The sequence below is a fragment of the Geotrypetes seraphini genome, chromosome 12, assembly GCF_902459505.1.
Source record: "Geotrypetes seraphini chromosome 12, aGeoSer1.1, whole genome shotgun sequence".
Taxonomy (NCBI): Eukaryota; Metazoa; Chordata; class Amphibia; order Gymnophiona; family Dermophiidae; genus Geotrypetes; species Geotrypetes seraphini.
This window is the reverse complement of record NC_047095.1, coordinates 65,950,738-65,967,545: the sequence shown is the minus strand read 5'-3', so window position 1 is coordinate 65,967,545 and position 16,808 is coordinate 65,950,738. Positions and strand designations below refer to the sequence as shown.

The 16,808-nt window shown below is 41.1% G+C and overlaps 1 protein-coding gene across 1 annotated transcript in view; it reads right to left on the bottom strand.

The window, feature by feature from the left end:
- The window catches only part of EFCAB14 (EF-hand calcium binding domain 14), a 56,898-nt gene that overhangs the window by 18,013 nt on the left and 22,077 nt on the right, over positions 1 to 16,808 (bottom strand). The window contains exons 4-5 of the mRNA XM_033916893.1: positions 11,158 to 11,256; positions 2,656 to 2,766 (exon numbers count right to left, since the gene is read on the bottom strand). Of these exons, the coding sequence (XP_033772784.1) occupies positions 2,656 to 2,766; positions 11,158 to 11,256 (210 nt within the window). The remainder of the gene's footprint in view (positions 1 to 2,655; positions 2,767 to 11,157; positions 11,257 to 16,808) is intronic.

Genomic DNA, 16,808 nt, shown 5'->3' with positions numbered 1-16,808 from the left:
TGCATGTTCTTAGAGACAGAGTTGTCACAGAAAGATACTGGAAAATAGCAGAAACCCAAGTCTATGAGGGCAAGCTTAATCACTGTTCTCTCATTCACACCTTTCTTACTATTGTTTCAAACAGTTTCCAAATTATGGGTAATTAACCACAATAGATTCTATTTTTAGAACAAGATTCCAACCTATAAAAGCCTCCTCTCTTGACCACCCCCTCTCTGGCATCCTCCTTCTTGATGATTTCTCTCTTTGCCTCTTTCTCCCTTTTTGCCTATTCACACCTATACACCCACTATCCAGGCCTAAGACACACACACACACATTCTTATGCAGGTAAACCAGACTATGTTCTGGAAAAGCCATGTTTTCCTCTACATACACAGAAACAGCTCTCTTACAAAATATCTTTCTATACCTTACTACCAAGCATATGTTTGACATATCTTTCTAAGCATTGTATCTTTGTAATATTAAGCTTATTTCTACACAATATATTTTATGCAATTACTCTTGGCCATCATTGTCATTAATTTCACTTCCCACTGATCCTCTGCGGGTACTGAACCCAGGTTCTCTTGCACACCCAAAATAGACTAGCCAATTGCGGGGCCATATCCTTACATTTGGGGGGCTTGTCTGCTGCACCCCCTTACAAATCCTTCCAGTGTTCTGTTCTACTTCCTCTGTAGAAGCAGAGCAGGAAGTGTCACTCGGGGACCTAAATTTAGCCCTATTTCTGTTACTCTTGCCCACACCACATTTTCATTCCCTTGTTGTTGTATACAATATGTGCATGTGCCTTCTTGCCTGAAGGGACATGGCATCTCAGATAAAACTAAATTCTATATTGGCCTGATGCCTTCCCATGAACTATATATATTGTAGTTCCATTAATTTACTATTCAAGACATCCTTGAAGACAAACTAACACCGCAAGACTCCTCCCAATTCTCTAAAGCAACCTGCTCTACTCTTCAATTCCTCTGGAAATGGCCAGATAACTCCTTTTGTAATCCGCCTTGAACCGCAAGGTAATGGCGGAATAGAAATCACTAATGGAATGTAATTTATTTGCTGACCCTCTTAGAAACATCTTTGAAGTACTAAAATACGAAGCGAGATACCTAGTGATTATTGAAGGCCTAGAGAATAGTCAGGGCTCTCAAGCCCCTGAAATTCTTTAGCGCTGGGAACAGATGTCCTCCTTACAAGTTTTAGTTTGGTATGCGTATGTTATTTTTTCTTTCTTTTTATTTATGTTTTAAATTTTTGGTGGCTATTCAGCTAGTTCATTTTGTCTTGAAGTAGGTAATATTTTGAGTTTCCGGCCTTTAAACTTTTAGTTCAGTCGTTACTGCTAAGTCTTCTTGACTATTGTACCAGTGTCTATTTGACATGTACCAAAAAAAGGAGATGGCTAGGCTTAGACTGATTCAAAATATGGGGGTCAAATTAATTTATGGTCTAAAGAAATATGATCATGTGACTCCTTTCTACCGTGAGTTGCATTGGCTTCCAGTGGAGGAGCGTGTTTTAATTAAGCTGGGTTGACTTTGTTACAAGGTTGCGTATGGTATTGATCCAAACTATATGACCGATAGATTTCTCATAGTATTCCATAAACATAGGAGAGAATCACATGCATTGTTTAATTTTCTGTCTGCTCAAGGTTGTAAGAGCAAGAAATCCTTGGAATATACACTAGCATTTCAGGCTGCTTTCTATGACAGGGAATTTAGGCCACTGTTGCGTAGTGCTTGCTCTTACAAGCCCTTTAACTCAGTTGAAAACTCATCTTTTTTCAAAATATTTAGCAAACTAATTTAAATCATCCTTAGATTATGTTATTTTTAATCTTTTGTTCACTACATTGAACTTTCGGTTCTGCGGTTTATAAGTACGATGCTATGTTATTTTATAGCCTTTGAAAGCTAGACAAAAAGTGTATTAAGTTAATCCAATAAAAAGGTATCATTTTATCTTATCTTGAAAAGTGGACCAACATGACCATACCTTCCATTTTATACATGTGTTGAGAAAACTCCTAGGTATATCAGGGCCTTAAAAGTTTCCACCTTTAATCATAGCACTGTGATTGGTACCTTAAGTGCCATGAGAAAGAAACCCATAGGTACTGTTTCAGGATCTTTGGGTTGCCTTTTGAGACTCGAGGCAAAACCCTGGAAAAATGTTTTCCTTCTGTTTTTCTCTTTCCTTTCTGAGATATTTAGTGAAGGAAGAGAGCAGATTCATTCATGTTTTGCCAAGCAGAGCAGACTAAAGGAGGAGTAATGTCACACAAGAGAGGCCACTTGTACATGTCCAGAAACATTTTACATGCTTATGGGCTCTGGTAGAGCAGATACGTCCTGGAGCTATCAGAGATGGACAGAAAATAGACTCCTGAGTGCAGTGCCTTGAAAACCAGGGGAAATGGATTCAATTCCTACTGCAGATCTTTGGGACTCTGGGCAAGTCACTTAACCCTTTACTACTCCAGGTACCAAATAAGTATCTTTATACAATATGTAAACTGTTCTGATTCTAACCACAGAAATGCAATATATCAAATCCCATCCCCTTTCCTCCTTGTATCCTGCTTATCCATGTAGAATAGTCCTTATTCTAAACATGTACATAGTTGAAGAATTTACATACTACATCATGTTGAAGTGTTTCCATGTTTTTCTTCTGCTCATCTATGGCAGCCTGCAAGGTTTCCACATCTTGATGAACACTGGTTAGTGTACTGCCAATGGTGGCCACACTCTGAAAATATTACATGTTAAAGAGGTCAGAATTAATTTCATACTTCCCAGGTCTCAGAACATACCAACTGCATTTAGAAGACCAGGAATATCAGACATTCATTTTTTTGCAAAGAGTTGGAAGAAGAATATTAACGTTTCCCCAAGCCATTTAAAACCTGACTGCTAAAGATGTTATCAAATATTTTCTAAAACCAAGGGGTAAACATGGATGGTCAAAAAAGTTTTTATACCTTCAAGTCCTTAACACAGAGCTAAAAAAAGCTTCTACTAAGAGAAAAAAAACCTTCATTCAAAAACATTTTCCTTAAATATATCCAATATATTCTCCCCAAACACATATCTAAATAGAGGGTAGGCGTATTATAACTACAAAGGGTCAGATCATAGGACCTCTTATAGTTTATATATTATTACAGGTCCACATCCTGATAGAAACAATTATAAAAACTAAAATTCTGGAACATGTAGAGAAACATAATGTAATGAGACGGAGTCAGCAGGGGTTCAGCTGAGGGAGATCTTGCCTCACCAATTTGCTTGACTTCTTTGAAGGTGTGAATAAACATGTGGATAATGGTGAGCCGGTTGATATAGTGTATTTAGATTTTCAGAAAGCTTTTGATAAAGTTGCTCACGAGAGGCTCCTGAGAAAATTAAAGTCATGGGATAGGTGGCAAAAATTCAGTTGTGGATTAGGAATTGGTTATCAGATAGAAAACAGAGGGTAGGGTTAAATGGTCATTTTTCTCAATGGAGGACAGTAAACAGTGGAGTGCCGCAGGGGAGGACCAGTGTGCTATTTAACTTATTTATAAATGATCTGGAAATTGGAAAGAGCGAGGTGATTAAATTTGCAGATGACACTAAACTGTTCAAAGTTGTAAAAATGCATGTGGATTGTGAAAAATTGCAGGCATACCTTAGGAAGTTAGAAGACTGGGCGTCCAAATGACAGATGAAATTTAATGTGGACAAATGCAAAGTGATGCATATTGGGAAGGATAACCTGAATCACAGTTACCAGATGTTAGGGTCCACCTTAGGGGTTAACGCCCAAGAAACGATCCGGGTATCATCGTAGACAATACAATGAAACCTTCCACCCAATGTGTAGCGGCAGCCAAAAAAACAAACAGGATGCTAGAAATTATTTAAAAAAGGGATGGTTAATAAGACTAAGAATGTTATAATGCACATGTATCGCTCCATGGTGCGACCTCATCTGGAGTATTGCGTTCAATTCTGATCTCATCTCAAGAAAGATATAGTGGCGCTAGATAAGGTTCAAAGAAGAGCGACCAAGATGATAAAGGGGATGGAACTTCTCTCGTATGAGGAAAGGCCAAAAAGGTTAGGGCTCTTCAGCTTGGAAAAGAGACGGCTGAGGGGAGATATGATGAGATATGATAGAATTTATGATTAGCGTTTTATCAAAATTTTGATAAACTTGGAAACTTGGATATGATGGAAGTCTACAAAATCCAGAGTGGAGTAGATGGGTACAAGTGGATCGATTTTTCACTCCGTCAAAAATTACAAAAACTAGGGGACACTCGATGAAGTTACAGGGAAATACTTTTAAAACCAATAGGAGGAAATTTTTTTTCACTCTGAGAATAGTTAAGCTCTGGAATGCATTGACAGAGGTTGTGGTAAGAGTGGACAGTGTAGCTGGTTTTAAGAAAGGTCTGGACAAGTTCCTGGAACAAAGTCCATAGTCCGTTATTGACAAAGACAGTTGGGAAGCCACTGCTTGCCCTGGATTGGTAGTATGGAATATTGCTACTCCTTGGGTTTTGACCAGGTACTAGTGACCTGGATTGGCCACCGTGAGAACAGGCTACTGGGCTTGATGACAATTGGTCTGACTCTTAAGACTATTTTTATGTTCTTATTTTAATCATATACACCTGTCCCTCCTTCCTCTTCCTTATGTTGTAACTTCTTATAAAGTGCAAAAATTGTGTACCTGCCAGCATGTCTTAAAAAAGTTCCTGATGATAATAATTGCTTCTAATAGAAAAGAAAGGCAACACTTATCTTATGAGGTCTGAACCCATTACCGGCACTGGTTTAAAATAGTAAATTCCCAAAGCCCTCCAAAAGAGTGGGCTTTTGAATCAAACAGCAGATCTTCTTCGGGGATATGGACCGGCATTGCCCTTCAAAAAGGTGGAACATCCCTCTCAAATAATATAGCAAATGCCATTTGGTTTATTCAAAAAGCTGTTTAACCAAAGGGACAATTCCTTGTTTTATGCCTACCGTGGGTTGCAAACATCTACGTACTCAGAGAACAAGAGAGAAGAATAGAATTTTTTTAGCTCTGTGTTAAGGACTTGAAGGTATAAAAAGTTTTTTGACCATCCATGTTTATCCCTTGGCTTTAGAAAATATTTACATTTGGGTAGGATGTTTTAAGACCCGTTTTGTTGGATATCTTTTAAAGATGTTATCAAAAGCACCAGTTAAAGTGCATCTGGTTCGGTGGCTCAGGCACAGTAGTGTAGTCTTGGTGAGGGAGCAGACCTCCATCCTCTTCTCTGCCCCTCGCTCCTTCCCCACCCCCGCGCCACTTCCATTTCCTCCGTACCTCTAATGCTCCTTGTGTGAGTAGCAACCCCCCCTGCCTACTGTCACACCAGCGTTGGCAATTCTTCAGACATCATTTCCTGGTCCCACGTCTAGGAAGTGATGTCGGAGGAAGAGCAGACACTGGCGCATCAGCAGCTTGGGGGTTGCGGCTCGCACCAGGAACGTTACAGAGGAACGCGGGAAGGTAAGCACTGTGGGGGAGGCAGGGAAGGAGCGTGTTGGAGGTGGAGGGGTGGAGAAGAGGGTGGAGGAGGGGCACCAGTATCCTGGGCGCCTCTCATCCTCACTATGCCACTTCTCAGGCATGCTTTAAGCAGCATCTTGTGGATGGCTTCATATAGCAAGACACAGACATTAATCCACAGGAGACACTAACCAAGTACTAGATTTTCCTGAGAGTCTAGCTGGTGAAAAAAATTGATTAGTTTCAAAATCACATGCAAAATTGTTAGTTTAGATGCTGTCTGACAATAGCACTATGACTATGGAAGCCTTATCTACAATACAGGACAAAACAGTTAATACCTCATTCTGAAGCAGTGAATAAATATATTTAAGACAGAGTCAATGAGTTGAATTTCCAGGACAATATGCGTGCACAATTACGCAAGCCCACCCTCATTCCACTATATAGGTTTGTACTAGGTCCATTAGGAGTCTCAGAGATACTACATCCTATCTCAAGGCATCTAATGAACTCCCTAGCATTCTACTGTACTAGAACTCAGAATTCAGAAAAGGCAGCAACACTCCAAAAGATCAACTGCATAAAGAAAAAAAAAATGGCTGTCCACTTGGAGGCAAAACTAATTGCCAGGCATCAGAAAAAAAAAAAATAAAGTACACTTCTCCCTCTGTATTCATGGTGGATGTGGGCGGAACATTGCCGCGAATATGGAAAAACCGCAAATAACTTTTCAACAGTTATTCAGTTTTTTTTATAAAAGTCAGCATTTTTACTATTGAAACCGTGAATGCAGTAGTGTACAGTAATAATCTCAGGGTAAAAAAAAAGTTTTGAGGGGGCTCTTTAAAACCCGTTCTCCAGTTCTTTACTACTACTACGGAGGATTTAAAAGAGCTCCTGAACAGGGGGAAGTACACATTGTTGAGTGCATGGCGGGCTAGCACCAGCGATCGCCTCCCTGCCCCTTGCTTTACTTGGACACGATTAGCGGCTCCCCGTGCTCCAGGCCCTTTCAGTGTGAAGCCCCATGGCGCTCCCCCTTGCAGCTGTACATGAATACACTGGAAAGGGACGGTTCTGCTCTCTATTCTCTCCTCTAGGCCGGCGGTGGGAGCCCCCCGATCCACGCTCTGCACTATTTAAAACTCATCTGCGGCCAGCTCCATTCATTTTCCGCTCCAATTTTACACACAGGAGAAAGAAGAGGTGGAGGCACGCATACATGCCTACGGCAAGGATTGGGAGGGCACTGACAGTGACCCGGAGCACCGAAGCCCTGCGACTGTCAAGACACCGGAGCAATGAGCAGCCCGCACCTGCCGAAATCCAGCCAATCATTTCGCAGTATACAGTGGGGGGATAATTGTTTCACTCTACCCTTCTCGCTCCCCCCTCCACACACTCCCTTCCGAAAAAATAACACACACACAAAACGCGAAATTCTCAGCGTGAGGAAGAAAGAAGGCAGAGCATGGAAGCAGTGATTTTCAGAGTGAATGTTGGTAAGCGCTAAACTTTATCAGTACAGTAAAAGAAAAGGAACTTTACTCACGATGTAATTTTGGGAGACGGAGTCAACATGCGAAAAATCACGATTAAGCGAAACCATGAGTGCTGAAACCACAAATACAGAAGGAGAAGCGTAGGTTTTTAAATATATTTTCACCTTCCAAATATATTAAATATATTGGGATCATGTACTGAAATTCTGTAGCATTGGTTCTCAAATCTGTCTTGGGATTGGGGGAGGGCGCTCCTCGGCCAGTCAAAATATTCACAATAAAGATTCATTAATAGGTGACCAGCAACCCAAATGGAATGGTCCACTTATAACTGCACTGAGCTTGGTAACCTCCTAAAGGTCCCTTGTTTTCTGCAAGGTACTAAAAGTCAAGTCCTGGAACAATTCAACATGTAAGTCATCCGAGGCACACGCAAGTCAGGGGACCCATTTCCCTTTCCTCCTCAGCCAATCATCAACAAATCTGTGAAAACAGGCAATAAGGTCCCTCTTGTTGATCTTGCATCCTAGGTTCCAGCGATCTATGAACTACATCCAATGGTAAAGTAACAGACTCATCCTGACTCATCCATTTCATAAATTTCACCATCACAGTCTCCACATTTTTAAACTCGCTTGGTTCAGGCACTCCCTGCAGCCGCACATTATTTAATCAGGCCCAATTTTCATGATCTTTCACCTTACTCTCCAAGGCCAAATCGGACCGGAGCTCATCCAGCCTTCTGCACTCCTAACACTATCCTCACACCCATCCACTTGGGCCTCCACAGCATTAATGCATGCACCCATCTTCACCCGTTCATCCTGTAGCTCACGTACCGCATCTTTAATCTGTTGCTTGACTGAAATTCTCAGTTTTCATTCCGGCTACCCAGTCTTGACAGTCTGCCTTGATAATAGTGTCCATCAGTACTTTCATCGGTCCTGAAGATTCATCCAATGCTGGGCTCTGCACCCCCTACTGCATGGATGTACGTGGCTCCTCCAAAATGGCTGCCCTACATGAAGTTCTATTGCCCGAGTTTTCTGTCCTATGGGGAACCAGTTTCCCATCTTCCTCCTCGCTGCCATATCCATGTAGTAATACGTATTACTCCCACACCAAATCCTCTATCATTGGAGGAAGTAAGTGCTCAAAATCACAGATTCATTGGGGAATTACTCAGGACCACACATTATGGTCACTGATGTCACTCCTCCCCCACAATAAATATTCACGAAGGAGATCTGCATAAAGTGCAGAAGGTGCATGCAAATCTCTCTCATGACTATTCACAATGAATATCTTGAAAACCTGAGTAGCCTCAGGTCTCACTAATTCCTCACGACAACTGAGGCAGCCATTCAGAAGTGGTGCGGGCCCACGCAGCAGAGCACTTGTGTGCCGCTGGTCCTGTCATGCCGGTAAATCAGCAGGCAGACGTCCAGCGAAGCACCAGCAACAGGCATAATTAGGAAGTGTCGTGGGCCCAGACATTAGCTAGCTTGTGCGCCACAGGCCCTGTCAATCAGCAGGAAGCTGTCCACCGACCGCCACAATTTAAAGATACTGCCAGGGGGGCTGGGACAAAATTTAAAGGTGCTGGGGGGTATGTAAAAGTGATGATTGATTGGGGGGGGGGGCTGGAATGGAATTTAAAGGTGCTGGGGGTATGTAAAAGTGATGATTACTTGATGAGGGGCTGGGATGGAATTTAAAGGTGTTGGGTATATATTAGTATACAATTTGGTTCTGAATGGGGGAGTTTCTTGTTTTCCTTCTCTAAATCTGGGGTGGGTATTATGGTGAGGTACGTCTTATGGAGCGAAAAATACGGTATTTTAAAGCTCAGTAAAAACTGTATACACTTAGTTTTCCATCAGTTGTTTTTCTACTGCACAACTAGTCCTAAAAAGCTTGTAAGTAACAAGGACTAAGACATTACCAGGCATTAGAAACATAGAAGATGACGGCAGATAAGGGCCATAGCCCATCAGGTCTGCCCACTCTACTGACCCACCCCCAAGTCTACTATCCTAGGGATCCCACTCCTGGTGACAGGTTCCCTTGGCTTAACCCTCTAAGGGATCCCACATGGGCATCCCATTTGCTCTTAAATTCTTGCATGCTGTTTGCCTCGATCACCTGCACCGGGAGCTCGTTCCAAGGATCAACCACTCTCTCGGTGAAGAAATATTTTCCTGGTGTCGCCATTAAATTTCCCGCCCCTGAGTTTGAGCGGATGCCCTCTTGTGGCTGAGGGTCCTTTGAGAAAGAGAATCTCTTCTTCCATCTCGATATGGCCGGTAATATACTTAAACGCCTCGATCATGTCTCCTTTCTCCCTACGTTCCTGCATTGATCTCCTAATGCAACCAAAGTCTTTATTATGAACAGAACTCTAGAAAGGACTACTGAACTATTATTTTCATTTATAATAATGTGGGCCTGGAAGTTACAGCAGTGAAAGCTAACGTCTCCCTCTGGAAACCAAGTTAACAGCTCCTCTAGCACTAATCTGCAACCTTGGGCATTTAGATTTTTCTCCCATTGGCTCCTGTTCATCCATTTATAAAGGGATACTAAGAAAACCTGCATGTAACCACAAAAGCACACAATCAACTAACTCTTTTCAAAAAACACTTCACAAGCTAGCATCTTTAGAATGCATCATTATCTGCCTTCCTGCAGAAGAGGCCATGCTGCTTACATAAAACAGATTTAAAAATGAATTACAGATTAAAGATATCAATTTGATAGCTTCACTGCTGCACACAAAAAAAACTCATTATAAATACCTAAGCTACACATTATTTCTTTTACCTGCCAAAACAAATAGTGGCAATTCTTTTAGCAGGCATCCCCATACAACTACATTTGTTGTAGTTGAGAACCCAATACTAAATGAGAGGCTTACCCCTCCCTTCCATGCCACTGTCTGAGACTCATCAGGGTTCTGCCACCTTAACAGCACACTAGGCACAAATTCTCACTATTGGCATCTCTACTGTAAACTAAGGGCTCCTTTTACAAAGGTGCGCTAGCATTCTTAATGCGCGCGCTAGCCGAAAATCTACCGCCTGCTCAAAAGGAGGCGGTAGCGGTTAGCACACGCAGCAATTTAGCGCACACTATTCCGTGTGTTAAGGCCCTAGCGTGGCTTTGTAAAAGGAGCCCTAAATGTAGAAGCACATGACACTGGAGTTACACATCTCTACAAGTTATAATATATAGTGAAATTAAGTGACAAAAAAAAAATTCATGCAGCAGGCCACTTCACTACCAAAGAAACATGGCAAGTAAGGCCAAATGGCCCATCGAGTCTGTCTATCCACAGTAATCATTATCTCTTCCTCTCGCAAAGAGATCCCACGTGCCTATCCCAGGCTTTCTTGAATTAAGTAACCACTGATATATGTAAAAAAAATAAATAAATAAAAAGTCGTCTCCCCGTTTTGCCATGTCAACAATTTTTTCTCTCATTTGCATCTTTACTTTCTTGACTACTTGATCAGCCTCTTAACTTTTGCCACATATTTTGCCTCCTCTTTCTGTGATGCTTTGCTTATGAGAGTTAACCTCTTATTCCTTACATTCTCACCTACTAACTTTAAGAACCAAAGTGGCCTTCTTTTCCTCTTACTTTTACTTCCTTGCCTCACAAAAAGGATGTCACCCTTACAATAACTCCTTTCAGTTTTGCCCACTGTGTTTTTACGCCATCCAGACAATTCCTTGATGTAATCCCCCATCCAAACAATGTTAGTAGTTGTTTTTTTTGAAGTCTAAAAGGAAGACAATCACAATGAAAATTCAGAAGGCTTCTATCACAAAAACTACATGCCTTGATAAGGTCATCCTTCTCTCCTACCCTCCTCTACTCAAGAGAAGCGAGAACTATGTGCCAAGCCCCTAAGAAAGCATCTAGCATCCTCAGTTTCACAAGATGCCATATGAACTGGATATTTACACTGATGTTGTGTTCTAGACTGACAGACTGAAGTGCTACACAGAAAAGAACAGTATGCCTGTTTAACCGACCATTCAGCATGTGCAGGTTTTGTGGTTTGGAGTTTGCTTGTGCTATGTTGTTTAATCTCCTCACCTTCTGGAGTTCCTCCACGGTGTTGGGAAGAGTGAGCAGATCAGAAGCAGATTTGACATTGGCTTTGAGGTGATTTACAGCAGATGCCAACACAGCAATCTAAAAATAAATATATGAAAATATTTCAATTTCTGCTTGATTCTTAGCCCCTTGCTGTTCCCCACAGTCTTTTTTTTTTTTTTAATTAATCTTTCAACCAACCACATGTTCTCTCAGTTATTTGAAGTTATAATCAATAGAGAAACAAAAGGTATAATACATATCCTAACAAACATCTTAAAATGGTAGGCAAAAACCCAATTCCAAATTATCCATAAAAGGATCCATTACAGCATTAAATCTCCAGCTACAATTAAATGATGGGATGGGAGGGGAGGGTGGTAATTTTATGTATTGTAAGATAAATCAGAAAGATTGTCAAGTGATGTGTTTAATTGTATTGTTTTATTGTTTGTGCACTTGATGTAAGATTGAAAACGAATAAAGAATTTTAAAAAAAAACAAAAAACCCAATTCCAGGTAATCGGAGGCAATTAAAGTCACTTCCTCCCTCGGCAAACTCTTATTTACCCACATTATCAGTAATCCCTAGAACACTGGTCACAGTCTGTAAGGGCCTAATGCAGACTTGACAAGTGATGCATGAATCCAGCAAGATGAATGCACTCAAGGATGACTTTTCAAAATAGGATACAAAAATTAACACAGAACTCTAGATGCATTAAAGTCAGCGATCATCACTAAACCAGTTTTGACTGCTTTAGTGACGACTGCATTTGCCACCCGATGCACAAAACAGCTCACTGCATGTTTTCCCCCTCAATAGAGACAGTCAGCATGGGTTCACCTGAGGAAGATCTTGCCTCACCAATTGCTTGACTTCTTTGAAGGTGTGAATAAACATGTGGATAAAGGTGAGCCAGTTGATGAAGTGTATCTAGATTTTCAGAAAGCTTTTGATAAAGTTCCTCATGAGAGGCTCCTGAGAAAATTAAAGTCACAGGATAGGTGGCAAAAGTTCAGTTGTGGATTAGGAATTGGTTATCAGATAGAAAACAAGAGGGTAGGGTTAAATGGTCATTTTTCTCAATGTAGAACAAACAAGTGGAGTGCCGCAGGGATCTGTACTGGGACCAGTGCTATTTAACTTATTTATAAATGATCTGGAAATTGGAACGACGAGTGAGGTGATTAAATTTGCAGATGACACAAAACTGTTCAAAGTTGTTAAAACGCATGCGGATTGTGAAAAATTGCAGATGGATCTTAGCAAATTGGAAGACTGGGTCTCCAAATGGCAGATGAAATTTAATATGGACAAATGCAAAGTGATGCACCTTGGGAAGAATAACCCAAATCACAGTTACCTGAGCACCCAAGAAAAGATCTGGGTGTCATTGTAGACAATACAATGAAACCTTCTGCCCAATGTGCTGCGGCCGCCAAAAAAAGCAAACAAGAGACTAGGAATTATTAAAAAAAGGGATGGTTAACAAAATTAAGAATGTTATAATGCCTCTGTATCACTCCATGGAGTGACCTCACCTGGAATACTGCGTTCAGTTCTGGTCTCTATCTCAAGAAAGATATAGCGGCACTAGAAAAGATTCAAAGAAAAACGACCAAGATGATAAAGTGGATGGAACTGCTCTCGTATGAGGAAAGACTAAAAAAGTTAAAGCTCTTCAGACTGGATAATAAGAGACGGCTGAGGGGAGATATGACTGAAGTCTACAAAATCCTGAGTGAAGTAGAACAGGTACAAGTGGATCAATTTTTCACTCCATCAAAAATAACAAAGACTAGGGGACACTTGAAGTTACAGGGAAATACTTTTTCACTCAGAGAAAATAGTTAAGCTCTGAACACATTGCCATAGGTTGTGGTAAGAGAGGACAGCGCAGCTGGTTTTAAAGAAGGGTTTGGACAATTTCCTGGAGGAAAAGTCCATATTCTGTTATTGAGAAAGATATGGTAGCATGGAATGTTGCTACTCTTTATGCTTTGGCTAGGTACTAGTGACCTGGATTGGCCACCATGAGAACTTACTACTGGGCTTGATGGACCATTTGTCTGACCCAATAAGGCTATTCTTATGTTCAAATTTCAAGTTTATTATAAATTTGATTGATCGCTTATTCAAAATTCTAAGCGGTTAACATATCAGTAAAATTACAAAATTAAGGGGGCAACAAAACAGAGAACTAAACCTTACAAAACATATTGAAGACTAACGTTACAAACATAATAAAACACGAGGAAAGGATGGGAAAAGAAATACAAATTGATAGATAGAAGAGAAGGCAATTATGGTAAAAAACAATAGGAAGGGAAAGAACAATGAACCTCAGAGAAATTATGGGATTGGAATGAAACTCCTAGTCAGGCCTTCTAATTATTAAATGCATCTTTAAAAAGAAAGCTTCTTAGTTTGCTCAAATTTATCCAAATTGTTTTCTTCCCTTAAGTAAATAGGGAGGGAATTCCATGTTTGAGGAGCTGTAACAGAAAAGATGAAATGCCGCCGTGTGTTAATAATTTTAAGTGAGGGAATAACTAGTAAATTTTGATCATTGGACCTCAGTAGTCTGGTTGAGGTATAGGGAATCTAAACGAAAGCCGGAGTTTTGTATAGCAAAGATTTGAAGGTAAGCAAACTTAATTTATACATTATACGGTGCGCGACTGGGAGCCAGTGCGCTTTCTTAAGAAGGGGAGTCACGTGATCGAATTTCTTAGCTTTCATTATAAGTTTGATTGATGCATTTTGGATGATCTGTAAACGTCTGATTTCATGTTCTTAATGCAAACTACTTGAGTGATGCACATAAAAAAATGGCTTCCCTGTCTTACCCATAACTTTCTTTTTTATGGGCACAGATGCTGTGCTTGTGTTACACACCCACAAACTCCGTCTCATTATTTAAAAAAAAAAAAAAGAAGAAAAAAGCTCCCCCCACCCGGCTGATGACGGCCTTCCCCGATGAACCGGCACCGGGGACCAACCGACACCCTCCACGCCAGTGAAAATTGGCAGAAGGAATGTCCACTCCCTCCTGTGATGCCAAACCTCCTCCAACCCACCCCCCGAGAAAACGGCAGAAGATATGCCTACGCCCTCCTGCCAGGCATATCTTCCTCACCAATCTATCCCCTACCCTCCACTGTCCCCTCAAAATAAGGCACAAGGGATGCCCACTCCCTCCTGCCATCGAATGCTCCCCAGAAACCCTCACCCCCACCCCCACCCCACCCGTACCTCTCTCAGATGTTGGGAGCAGGAGGGATGCTCATTCTTTCCTGCTCCGAGGTTTGCCGGTCAGAAATGGTGGGCCTTCCCCTCCCTGGCGCATCGCATGATGCACCGGGAGGGACCTAAGGCCTTGATTGGTACAAACGCCTAACTTGTTCAGGGCCCTCTCTATGGCACAGGTGTCCAACCTTGGACCTTGAAGGTCACAACCCAGATTTTCATAATTTCCTTAATGAATATGTATGAGCTCTATTTATATGTGTGGTCTCCACTGCATTTCCATTATGGAAATACTAAAAACTCAACTGGGCGAGAGTCGGGGTTTGACATACTTTTATACTAACAGAATGCAAAAAAAAAAAAAGTACTGTAGACTCAGTTAACCTGCACTTTCAACCAAACCGCACTCCTCAGACAACGTCTGAAGTCATGCTCCTGACCAAACATCCCCCCTTCCCTCCAGCCCCAGGAGGCATCAGCAGCACAGGAAAGGCCCTACCGGGGCTGGCCAGAAGCTGCCTGTTTGCTGGCACTTTCTCTGTTTGCTGGCTACCGCTACTGCTTCAGGGAGGGAGTGTAGGGGAAGAGAAAGTGGGAAAGAAAGTGACCCAGAAAGAAGGGAAGAACAGATGCTGGACCTAAAAGTGGGAATGGAGGGATGATAGAGGAGACAAAAACTATTTTTACAGCAACTCTCAAGCATCCACATTGAATATGCATGAGAGAGATTTGCATACCAAGAAGGCAGTGCAGGCAAATTTTTCTCATGCATATTCATTGTGGATATCCTGAAAACCTGGCCTGCCAGTATCTCGAGGACTGGACTTGGGCAGCCCTGCTCTAGGGTATAAATCTTAAGAATCTTAAGTCTCATCTTAAAGGGCTTTTGGAAAAAATGGATTTGAGTCCAGTTAAGACCTCATCAATGGCTTGTATTACCACCTCCATTTTTAGATGTTCGCTTATAGTTGGTAAGGTGTTCATTTATATAATTAATGTTTGGGCAGCTGAATGAAAATCAAAAAGGAGGCACCCTGCATAGCAGCAGAGAGAGGCCCCCAGTGCTAGAGGGGCTAACTAAAGAGGAGACTCCTGGAGAACCAAGGTTTCACCAACTGGGTGGTGATGAGAGGGTGGAGGAAAAGTATGTTCTGTACAGACATATCCGGTATTGCCACATATACTTTTGCCCACATCCCACTTTCCCCCTCCCTTCCAGCAAACATATCCCTTCCCTTGGCACATTTCTTCAGCCAAATGGGAAAATGGAAACACATCCATCATGTCACTTTAAAGGGCAAACTTTTCAACTTCTGGCTTTTGGACTTTAATCACTGCCCTGTTTCAGCAAAATTTGATCATTCAGAGGCCTCTTTGTATATACTGGTAATTCATCCACATCATGTACTGCTCCTCTCAATTTAAAAAGTGTGTTTGTTCCTATGTATCAGAACACTTAGGTTTCAACCAATGTCTTAGAAATGTAGTGTTCTTTTTATTATTATTTTTTATTAGCTGTCACACACAGGCATCTATTTGGAATAACTATTCAGGATAACAGCAGGCATGCAAGAGAACTCTTCTCGACACTGCTTGAAATCAGTTCTCTGCCTCACACTGGGATAGGGTTCTTAAATTCCTTTCACTTCAAACTATTCATTATTACATATTTATACACACACACCCTGTAAATAAACAGCTAAACATTCTATATTAGGTAACCAAAGATCACAAGATCTGTGGCCAGCAAGATCATTTTAAATAAACAGCTGAAATTCTTCTTTCAGCAGGTACATGCACACAGAGGAAAGAAAAAAAAGCTCAACCCAAATCTTATTTTTGGGCTAACTTCAGGGATCTGCTTAGACAGTAGCCTAGTGGTTAGAGCAGCAGGTTGGAAGCCAGGGAATAAAGTTCAAATTCTGTTCCTCCCACTGACACGCCTTCTGTTGTCTCAAGTACAATTTTCACTTAAACAAGAAAGTAAATACTATGGTGAATATAACTCACCTTGAGCTACTGTTATAAAAGTATGAGCTAAATATACAATAACTGCTGTTTCACTGTAATAATTAAATCATATGTAAAGTATCAACAAATACAACAATAAAACTATAAAAGACAAAAGTGAACTGCAAGCTTTGCTACCACCTTTAACAGCTGTCAGAAGCCCTTATGATCAAAGGTCCCTCAAGGGCAAGTGGTAAATGATGAGAATGAGAAAAATAAATTAACTGCTGTAATAAGACCAAATCTGATAATTAGCAAACAAACAAAAAAGTATATCTTCATTGGGTTAAATCGGATGTCTCTTTCTTAATCATCATGACCACAAACAAGGAACAATTTCATCACCGTTTGTTTCTTTCCAAAGATTTACTATACTTCCAATTAAGCA